We start from the raw sequence: 11,622 nt of genomic DNA, 5'->3' as shown, positions 1-11,622 counted from the left end.
GTTCATAAACGTTAACGAACTGAATATGTTTAAGTTTATTTTATTAGTTTAACGAATTATTTAAATTTATTTATTTAATTAATTTTATGTATATTAAATGAATATAAATAAATTTTTATTAAATTAAATATAACATTTATTCACGAATACTTGGGTTCATGTGTCTGTTAAATTAGAAAAATTAATTTATTTAGAGCCATAGTTCAACAAGAAAAACAAACTGTTTTTAGAATGGTGAAATTTCGTAAAATAAATAAATAAAATAAATATTATAAAAGTTGGATGAACTTGGGTTCATGTGTCTGTTATCTATTACGTCATCTCTAATCCATATCTCGAAGCAACGGAGTCCCGTGACTGAGATTCCGCTTCGCTTGGTTGCTGCGCCATGGCTTCCACCACGCCGACCACCTCCTTCTCCCTGCTCCGGTACCCAAATCCCTCTCTTTCTCCTTCTCTTCTCCTCTCATATTGTTGTTACTGCTTGAAACTCTTGTCCCTCTTGTTCCCAATGCATCGTTCTATCTCTTCGTAGAGCAGAACCGCCGTGAGAAAGATCGGTAGGTCTATAGACATTGGGATTTGAGGGCGTCAAATGTGTACTGCTCTAATGTAATACGCCTCTATCAGTCTCTTATATGCAGAATCCTCGACATTCGTTTTTTTTTTATTTTATGTTTTGTGAATTTGGAAGAGCAACGCAACCTTAAATTGAACAAGAAAAGTTGTCTCTTGCAATCAATCCTTTTCTTTTTGTTACTTTTCCCTTTGGATTTTGGAGTGGCTATCTTAACCAGCGGTGCCACCATTCCTTGCTTGCAAAGTTTTGGGATTCATGAGATGGCTTAGAGATTCTAATATGTTCTGCATGATGTTTAGACTTTGGTATCAAAATGGGTCCTTTATGTAATTTTTTTACTCCTTAAAAGGATATTCTTTACTATCTAGTGGAACCTATGTAATGCTTGTGATAAGAGTAGTATTCTTGTACATTTTATACTTCCTTTATGTATGCTTGTAAGCCATCTATCTCTTCTCGGTCTTTGACCCTCCATTTCTCACGAGAAAAGATGTTTTGAAATGTGTTTTTTTTTTTCTAAATGCTGTCTATTTGTAGGTTTACCATTGAGGGTATTCCATACAGTCCGTTTGCAAAATCAAGATTCAAAATAGTTGGCCTCAACAAAACTCAGAGACAAGGATGTAAGCATCCAAACATTTCTGATGGGGCAGAAATTAGTGAGGATGTTTTTCTTGACAAACGTGGGAAATGGAGAATCTCTAACCCCAAAAAATTGTCCAGGAAAAGGGGTAGGGCAATACGTTTCAGAAGTCAAACAGAAGTTTATCAGATTTTGGTATATGTCATTTTCTAATTGCATACCAGAGTAGTTATATTTCTTATACACCTTCATTTAAACATAGTTTTCTATCGTATTTTTTTGATATGGCAAAGTGAGAAACCCTCATTTTTTGAGAAGCTGTTGGGGAAAATTTATACAAGGGAGGATGGAAAAATTATCAAAAGAAGACAAATTCGTAGGAAGTCTGATATGATTTATAAACATGTTCAATTCCTCCCACTATTGTTCAAACATTTGGAGAGGGATTATGAAGAAAAGTTGTATTTGATAGATAAAAATCCCTGCCAGTGATTATACTGTGAAGGTTGCCTCACTTTCCCTCAGATTCAGAAACCCCTGCTGATGAATAGACCTGATAAGGAAAGGATACATTCTGTATCTGGGAGGTCTAGATGTCTACACCTCAGCTTCAAGTGAACATTATTCCAAGGTTGTCAATGAGAGATCGACAAATTTGCATCTGTTACACTCCTTCCAACTAGTATCCAATAGAACAACAAAGTGTGAAGATTGTTGTCTTAGCTGCTAAAGTTTGTGATGGCATGGAGGAACAAATTGGGGAGTGACATTGTAATCTCCTACATTAATTTTTGTCATCCATGTTTTCCAAGTTGCGTTGAAGCAGTAGCAAATCAGCAAAGCTATAGCAAATAGTTGAATATTATTCCATGAAAGCTGAGGAACACCTTTAGCGTAGTTTTTGTTTTGATGACAATGCATATATGTTTGTTGGTATAATATATACCTTGTGAAGAATTATGTTCTAGACATAATTGATGCACTGTAATTAGGGATTTTATGGCATAACTAAACGAAGTATGAACAGTTTATGGTAAGGATCTAGTGGAACCAAACATTCATGTGCATTCTTTGAGGTTAGGAAGTAGTTGTGCAATTTTGTTAAGGTCATAGAAGAACAAGTATCAGTTGATTAATTTGGTTCTTCATGGTTAGTTTAGAGCAAGCAATTCCTAATATTGATACTTGTCTGGAGGCAATTGTGGATGAGATCTTCAATTTGGACCAAGTTTGACAAGGCAAACAGTCCAGAAGTTGCCATTGCCCCCTACACAAATAGTGGCCAATTGATCCAAATCATTGCACTCTTCCCAAATCATCACTGCATCACTGAAGCTGGTTGGTTTCTGCTTGAATCAAATGGGTTTCTTATCAAATCAAAGGAACATGGGATGACATGGGAAGGGATGAGAAAATATTTTCCAACTATCATAGACAAACAACAGAAATTAATCAAGATAATACTATTTCTGCAATACTTGTCAGCGCTGAAAACTAAATTTTTTTCTGGCTTACATCGAAGAATAAGCTGAATGCAGTTGTTGTTTTTTTAAGTGTATGAAATGGTTAGTGTTATTTATCTCATCTATATCTCTGTTGTTAATCTACATATCATCTATTTGTGGAATGTTCTTTCCCTGCATTGGTTGGTATTTATAGGGTTGCATTTCAATCTTCTGATCTGGGATGAATGTTGCCCCTTTATATTTCTCAGATGATACTCCATGGAGGGAAGCATCTAAAATAAATTTCTTCTCCCTCATCAAATCTTGGTTTTGGTACTGTCTGAAGGAGAGAAATAGCCAACTCAACCTCTGTGCCAAGACAAATAAGTTGGCAGGAAACTTAGGCAATTGATCATTGAGAGTGCCTGCAGAATGCACAAAGACCATATGTTATAGTGGAAAATTGATTCTTCATGTATTCAGTATCAGATACTACTCGGCATATATTTTAGTCTTCTATCCTTTTTATATATTCTCATTTGCTTTCTGGACTAGCATAGATTTAGTTACCTTTCATAACTAAACTTTCGTATTGCTATCTTGATTGAAGGATTATGACAGGTTTACCTGTAAGTTTTATCTTTGAATCATTTTATCTTAAGTAGCAGTAAAGTATTAATGAGTCAGATGTGCAATTTTCCAATGTTTTGTCAATCAAATTACATGTTCTTTCAGTTAGACTGTGTTATAAAATTAGTCCTAAAAAACTTCAGGCCTACAAATTTTACCACCTTTGGGACATTCAAAATTAACATTGATCATTGCTTCGTCTCACAAAAAGTTAACTAATTTTAGTCAATCAAATTATTTACTATTTGATTTTGCCGGAATGGACACACTAGTTCATAAAAAGTGTTCTATTTCACGTGCTACCTAAGAATGGCTTAACTTGATCATTTTGTCCTTAACAAGTTTAGTTTAAGTAAACATCACCACATTTCAAATTTGTTGACTTTATTCTAATGACTTGTTTTACGTCATTCTTATTCTTTATTAGGTGGTTCACTAAGGGGACGGGGTTGGAAGTATGGATCTGGGTTTGTAGATGGAGTTTTCCCTGTCCTAAGCCCCATGGCTCAGCAGATTCTAGAATTTGTACAGAAGGAACCTGATGCTGCCAAAGTATGGGCTGCACTTGACACTCTCCCTGCCACTCACAATGTGTGGGATGATCTTATTAATGTGTCAGTTCAACTTCGTCTCAACAAGCAATGGGATCCTATTATATCTGTAAGCATCATCTTCCACTGTTTTTGTTTTTAACACTTACATTCACCTGTAAAATAATGTTGGATCAAGACACATCACATTCCTTTGTTACATTATCAACTTGACAAGCTCTTTGAATTGTGGTTATTCTAGATCAAATGTCTATAAACAATGAATAGATGTTTTTCTACTTTTATTGACAGCATGTTGGGTCATGGAAAAATATTTTAGTAGTTACATTTTATATTGTAAACTATGTTGCTTGTTCTTGAGATTTTTTTTCTCAATTTATGACTTTATGCTGTATTTGCTTCTTCCACGAGTCCTGTCTAACCAGATAACATGCAAATTCTTTAGCGTTCTATGATTTCCATAAATTGAGGAATGTTCTGTAGGTTTGTGAGTGGATACTATACAAGAGCTCTTTCCGCCCTGATGTCATATGCTTCAACTTGCTTATAGACTCGTACAGCCAGAAGAGACAGTATAGGAAGGCAGAGTCGATTTACACAGATCTACTTGAAGGTCAATGCATCCCAACTGAGGATACTTATGCTCTTCTGTTGGGTGCTTACTCCAGATGTGGGTTTTACAAGAAGTGTGAGGCTATCCTTACAGAAATGAGACAAAATGGCACACATCCAAGTACCTTTCTTCCTTATGATGCACCTTTCACATGAATGCTCTTTGTTGTCTCTATGTAGTGGTTTGTCGTATTAAAATCAAGCTACATTATTCAATACTCTCATGTTATTCAATAATCTTCTGAAAACTATTAAATCATAAGTTTATGCAGATAGATCATCCATTTTGATTAGGTGCTGTGGTATATAATGCATACATAAATGGGTTGTTAAAGGAGAGGGACACTAGAAAGGCTGTTGAAATCTTTCAAAGGATGAAAAGTGATCGGTGCAAACCATCAACAGACACATACACAATGATGATTAATCTATACGGGAAGGTAACTTTTTCTCCTAAATTTGTTAATATGATGCATTCAAATCCATAATTCATTTATTGCTTTGTTGTTACTTTCAATGTATTGAAGGCTAATCAATCTGCTATGGCCCTAAAGATATTCAATGAAATGAAAACTGAAAAGTGCAAGCCAAATATATGTACATATACTGCTTTGATAAATGCATTTGCGAGAGATGGAATGTGCGAGAAGGCTGAAGAGATATTTGAAGAGCTACAGGAGGCTGGACATGAACCCGATGTTTATGCATACAATGCTCTCATGGAAGTTTATAAGTAAGCTCACAACCAAAAGATGATAGATTCTCTCTCAAACTCTGGCTAACCATTTTGGAGTTTTAGAAGCTATGATTTTCCAATCCAAAAGTCGTGCAGGTTTTCCATTTGGTTCATACGAGATCTTCTCGCTAATGCAACACATGGGATGTGAACCAGATAGAGCTTCATACAACATTTTGGTTGATGCATTTGGAAGAGCTGGCCTTCATGAAGGTAAGATAGCTCAACCTTTCTCAATTTTTTTTCACTGCCTCTGTTAGAGTATATAGTTTAGAACTTAGAATATGTAGTCTAGTAAGACAAGTTTATTCATCCATCAGAGTATCTTCATCCATTTTAGCTCTCCCATATCATAATGAGCAACTGTTGGTTCTTCTTTTGCTATTAGATCAGGGAATATTTCTGAGATGGGAGTCATTTTGTGAGTACATGATCAGCTGTATCTATCAAACTTACATCCTTTTTGACCTTTTCTTCTTCTTCTTCTTCTTCGTTGTCTTCTTCTATTTCTTATATTTTCAATGGCATTTGGCTTTGACAAAGTTCCTCGAGAGAAACTCTATGGATTTCAATGTTTTAATTAGATAAGTTGCAGAAAAAGGGTTTACCATGTTCAAATTTTGTGCTGATGGCGTTAATGGAGGTCATGACCATCACCATTACTTCCATACAGATGCAGAGGCCGCATTTGAAGAGCTAAAACAGCAGGGCATGACACCAACCATGAAATCACACATGCTGCTCCTTTCTGCCTACTCAAGAGCAGGAAACATTCCAAAATGTGAAGCAGTCATGAACCAGATGCATAAATCCGGGCTTGAGCTGGACACCTTCGCACTCAACTCCATGCTTAACGCCTACGGAAGGGCCGGTCGGTTCGAGAAGATGGAAGAAGTCTTAATGGGAATGGAGAAGGGTCCATATGAAGGGGACATCAGCACTTACAACATCTTGATTAACTTTTTTGGTCGTGCAGGTTTTTTTAGCAGAATGGAAGATGTGTTTCATTCCCTAGCGAGCAAAGGGTTGAAAGCTGATGTAGTGACTTGGACTTCGAAGATGAGCGCTTATGCGCGAAAGAAACAGTACAGGAAATGCTTGGAGATTTTTGAAGAGATGATAGATGCTGGTTGTTATCCAGATGGAGGAACTGCGAAAGTGCTGCTTGCCTCTTGTGCTACGGATGAGCAGATCGAACAGATTACCACTGTAATTAGATCAATGCATAAGGAAACAAGAAATACATTTGCTGCATGAATAATTTATTCGAGTGCAGATTCAAATTATATAATTTATCAGTAGCTGCTTGTCTATGCCATGTTTCCTACAAAAGAAGCAAGTAGCTAGGGGGAAAAATAGAAGAATCTCACAGGACATGATCATGGAATATTTTTAATTGAGAAAAAAAATAAGGTTTAAAATGTCATTCTGAGTTGAAATTTTGGTCCCCAATCAGAATGTGGAAGTCAACTTTCTTGTTTTCCTAAGAGGTAAAATATGGAAGTCAACCTTCCTATGCCAACACAGCAGCGGTCTCCGTGACTTTCGTTAAGTTGTTTGCTTGGGCGTCTCATCTGCATCAGGAAGCAGCGCTACTTGAAAGCAAAATACCATACGATGCATCTCAGAATCTACGTGCCAAAATTTTATAGGTCAGATACCCATTTACATATTCTGGTCTATTAATTCAATTCAATTAATATATATAAAAAAAGATAATTTTAGTTAACCTCGTTAGCTATCTTTGGATACCAGTATCCTTTGGTTACGCCCTCTATTTGGAGGAAAAATTCCTGCAAATACGTCGCAGTTGAGGTTTGAACCGCGGGTGCCTGGGTGACAACTTGAATGTCGTACCGCAGCACCATGGCCTCGGGGAAGTAGAGTTATTATAATTATAATAAGACTCAAGAGTAATCATAGTATTAATATCATTAATGATATAGATTAAATATGGATTTGTACTATAAGAATGATAGAAATATGATCTACAAATATTCATTCTCAATAAGTTCTCATTATGAATCAAATCGGATCCAAATCATATTTACAAAATCATATGCAAAACCGTAATAGCAAATAGAGCCTCACATCATATTTACAAAACGATATGTAAAATCATAATAGTGAATCATGATATCCATATGTTCAGAGAGTCAAAGTCATATACACATATAAAACTTTAGTACGTACAATAAGTCAAAAATATATATGTTTATTAATATAGAACATGAAGGGAAGACTTGGCGCAACGATAAAGTTATTGTCATGTGATCAAAAGGTCACGAGTTCGAATCCTAGAAACAACCTCTTGTAAAAAAGCAGGGTAAGGCTATGTACAATGGATCCTTCCCCGGGACCCCGCATGGCGGGAGTTTCGTGCATTGGGTTGTCTTTTTTTTTTTTTTATTAATATAGAACATCACATTAAAATACAGGTTCCTACATAATAGGCACTCATCAAAAGGAAAAACTCTCATACTCAACACATACTGATAAAACACCTTAGGTGACAAGCCTTTAATGAGAGGATCCTTTAATATGGAATCTGTCTTTATATGATCTATCATAATTTGACCATTTTAAACTCTTTCTTTAACCGCCAGAAACTTTATATCAATGTATTTAAATTTCGACAAATTACTGTTATTCTTGGAATATAATTATGCATCTTTTATTATCATAATTTTAATCCTAGCCGGCTAGCAGTCCTTGTTATTGGTTTATATGTGTTTTCTATCGTATATCATAATGGATGGTTTTTATAAAGCCAGTGGGCTGTTTAATATATATATATATATATATATATATATATATATATATATATATATATATATATATATATATATATATATATATATATATATATATATATATATATAATATAGATATATAATGCAGATGACATAATTTGAGGTGAACCTCCTACTATCTAAGCATCCAGCAAATCAGAGTCCAAATATCTAATGATCTCTAGATGGCTGATCTCTAATATATGAGCATATAATCATTCGTTCTTTGCAAATACTACATAACCCTCTTTACAACTTTCTAATGCTTTGGTCTAGGATTACTTAAATATCTACCAAACATCCCCATAATGTATTCATGATGTAGACGCGTACATACTTAAGCATACATAAAACTTCCTACTGCCGATGCATAGGGAATTACTGCATTTCCTTAATCTCAAATTCATGATGTGGACATTACTACAAGCTAAGTCTATCACCCTTTAATACATGAGTGTTACCGAGAACACAATTCTACATGTCATACCTGTTGGGACACTCCAGAGCTAGAGGGGGTGAATAGCTCGTCTCGCTTACTCGCTTGTTTTTGTAGATGTTGATTTTACAGAGGATAAACTTCAAGTAAGCTCCCAATTCTAATGAAAGGATTTATTTGGTATCCACCTCAATATTTCTCGGAATAATCCGGAGGTCGAGAAACCTCGTACAACTCAACAACAAGATACAACTCGAAACAAGAAGTAAATACAAGAATACAAATGGAAAATCTTTTCTTGCTTGATCTCTTGTTGATGAATATGCCTCTGGACTAGTTGGAAAGTGCAACAACACTTATCTTCCAAGCTCGAAGTTCGGTGAACAATAGCGGAGATGAAATCGTGTAAGCGTTATTTTGTTTGAACCTCGCCGTCGCCTTTATATCTGCAGTTCTAGAGTTCCTAATCGATTGCTACGTTAGATCTACGCAATCCCAGGCATCCAAACCTTGCAACTTGCACAATAGTCATCTCCCAATCGATTGGCTGATCGATTGGAAGCAGTTGGATTGATTAGCTAATCAATCCAGAATGCTTCTGTGATGCCACAAAAGTCCCCAAAATCGATTGATCAATTGATTCCGGCTTTCCTCTTTTTACTATGAGAAATCTAGCCCCAATCGATCTCTAGGGGTGTAATTGAGCCGAGCCGAGCCGAACTCTTGAATGTTTGAGTTTGACTCGTTTATAATTGAGCCGAGCTGGAACTTTATTTAACGAATATATTCATAGCTCACGAGCTTATTCGAGTTTTATCAAGCCTAAACACACTTAATAAACATAAATTATAAATTTAAATATTTATTAAAAACTAAATTATATATTTACAGAAAAATATAATATCCTTATTAAAATTTATAATGTTATTCTAATAAATAAATTTAATATATTTGTGTATATGTAGAGTATAAAATCTATAAATTCAATATCAAAACTATTATTTTTTCATTTAAAAGTTGATTCATGAACTTACTAACGAACATGTTCACTAGCTAACAAGCCGAGTATTGTGAAACTTGTGCTTGGTTTGTTTATCTTAACGAGCTTCATTAAACGAACTCAAATGAGCTTTTATCGAATCGAGTTTCGAATAGCTCATAAGCGGCTTGGTTTATTTATACCCCAATCGATCGCCTGATCGATTGGAGTAGCCAAATCAATCGGCTGATCGATTGGGGAGCACACTGTGCTCTTTCACAAATGACCTCCAATTGATCAGTTGGTGTAACCTCAATCGATTAGCTGATCGATTTGGCTATCATTGCTCACAAAACTCTCCCAATCGATCAATTAGGCTCTGGTTCAATCGATCGGCTAATTGATTAACTAACCCTAACTTGACTAACTCAAATCTAGGGTTCTAAATCTCAACATCCAGTCAACTGTGACCTATTAAAACTCCTTCATGCCTAGCATCTAGTCAACCTTGACCTGCTGGAACTTCGTCACCAAGTGTTTGGTCAATCCTTTGACCCTTTTAGACCTTTCTCCCTATGCCAAGTGTCCGGTCAACCTTGATCCAATTGGACTTACCGTCTCATGTCAAGTGTTCGGTCCACCATGACCCACTTAGACTTCCAAACACCAGATGTCTGGTTAACCTTGACTCACCTAGATTTCTACATGCCTGGCTTTACTCACCAGGACTTCCATCTGGCTTCACTTACCAGGACTTTCACCTGACTTCACTCACCAAGATTTTCCTCTGCCTAGCTTTACTCACTAGGGCTTTCACCTGGCTTCACTTACCAGGATTTTGCCCATCACCTAGCTTCTCTCACTAGGATTTTCCCACTACCTGAATTCACTCATCAGGACTTCCACACCAAGTGTCTGGTCAACACCGACCCACCTAGATTTTCATCTTCTGCCAACCTTCCTATTGGACTTACCCTTGTCCAACCTCTAGTTAGGACTTTCAATCAAGAATTCGATCAACCTTGACCTACTTGACTTTTCTGATCAGACTTTGACCATCAATCTCCATATGAACAATTGCACTAGCATTCTTCATATATTGTCAAATATTAAAAATCAAACATCAAGACTCAAGCTTGAGCCAACTCAAGCTTAGTCAAACTGGTTAACCTTGACCCAGAAGATGTTGCATTAACAATCTTTCCCTTTTTGATGTTTGACAATACGTTTAAGTTAGGTTAATCCTATAGCCTTAACTTCTTCTTCATGCCTAAGCATAAATGAGGATTTTCTTCATTCTCCCCCTTTACATAAGGGTTTCACAATCTTCCCCTGTGAACATGGAGAATTTCCTAACTTAAACCCTATATTCTCCGCCTTGGCACACATCAAAAACTCTCCCCCTTAAGAGTTATTCACAACCTCACTATGAAGATCTCATACCCTTCATTGTGCCCAAATACTCATCCTAGAGCATACACTCATCATTGTTTGGAAATAAATTTAAATCATGTCTTTAAGAAGCAGCTCGCCCTCAAAACATGCTTCAATCTTCCGTTATTGCATCAACAATGACTTGGAGTTCCTTAAACTTTAGGAAATCTAAAATTTAAAGTTTTGAGGTTTAAGAATCAATATTAAATGCAAACCTCATCCTAAACTTTAAATTAGTCTCCTTAACCATTCTATTCTTGTTTTCATCAAGAAAACGATCCTTAAATGTTCATAAATGAGTTTCATAGGGTTAAGAATGGTTAACACGACTAAATGAGGCTTAATGGACTGAAATTAGACTATTTCAGCAAAAAATTAACTTTTCCAATTGATTGAAGTTGGGATTCGATCGATCAACTGATTGATTCTGCGAGCTTTTGTTTGCGGAAATGCACTTGAATCAATCAACTGATCGATCAAGGCAGGGTTGAATCGATCGACCAATCAATTCTGTAAGCATTGCTCACAGAAACCTCCATTTAATTGATCAACTGATCGATTGAACCCCCTAATCGATCGATCGATCGATCGATTGAGTTTCTAATTTTTCTGAAATCAGCTTTAATTTTGGTCAAATTTCAGAACTACCTAAATAATTTTACAATTTTCAAAAAAATATAAAATTTTACATAGACATTATTTAAGTCATATACTATTAAGAAAAAATAATTTCTAAGAAAATACATCTTATTTTTCAAAGATTGACATAAAACTTGAAATCATTGAAAACTTTAATGTTTTGCTCTAGTTTGTGTTTAACTATATAATGGTAATCCTATCAAAA

At 35.6% G+C, this 11,622-nt stretch overlaps 1 protein-coding gene across 4 annotated transcripts; it reads left to right on the top strand.

Annotated features, from left to right (window-relative positions):
* The first annotated feature begins 307 nt into the window (after positions 1–307).
* LOC122027877 (pentatricopeptide repeat-containing protein At2g35130-like) lies at positions 308–6,428 on the top strand. Of its 4 annotated transcripts, XM_042586895.1 has the most exons (8): positions 308–429; positions 1,118–1,311; positions 3,666–3,898; positions 4,273–4,522; positions 4,696–4,841; positions 4,929–5,134; positions 5,226–5,350; positions 5,811–6,428. In XM_042586895.1, exons 1-8 carry the CDS (start codon positions 389–391, stop codon positions 6,392–6,394), a joined length of 1,779 nt encoding a protein of 592 aa, XP_042442829.1. In that variant the 5' UTR covers positions 308–388; the 3' UTR covers positions 6,395–6,428. The 4 variants fall into 4 exon arrangements, with proteins under 4 accessions (XP_042442829.1, XP_042442843.1, XP_042442837.1 ...); XM_042586909.1 differs by lacking the exon at positions 308–429 and having other exon boundaries at positions 2,878–3,898; XM_042586903.1 differs by lacking the exon at positions 308–429 and having other exon boundaries at positions 1,118–1,358.
* Positions 6,429–11,622: the final 5,194 nt, after the last annotated feature.

The sequence above is a fragment of the Zingiber officinale genome, chromosome 1A (genome assembly GCF_018446385.1).
Source record: "Zingiber officinale cultivar Zhangliang chromosome 1A, Zo_v1.1, whole genome shotgun sequence".
NCBI lineage: Eukaryota > Viridiplantae > Streptophyta > Magnoliopsida > Zingiberales > Zingiberaceae > Zingiber > Zingiber officinale.
The sequence above is the reverse complement of the archived record's forward strand: the minus strand, read 5'-3'. Positions and strand labels throughout refer to the sequence as shown.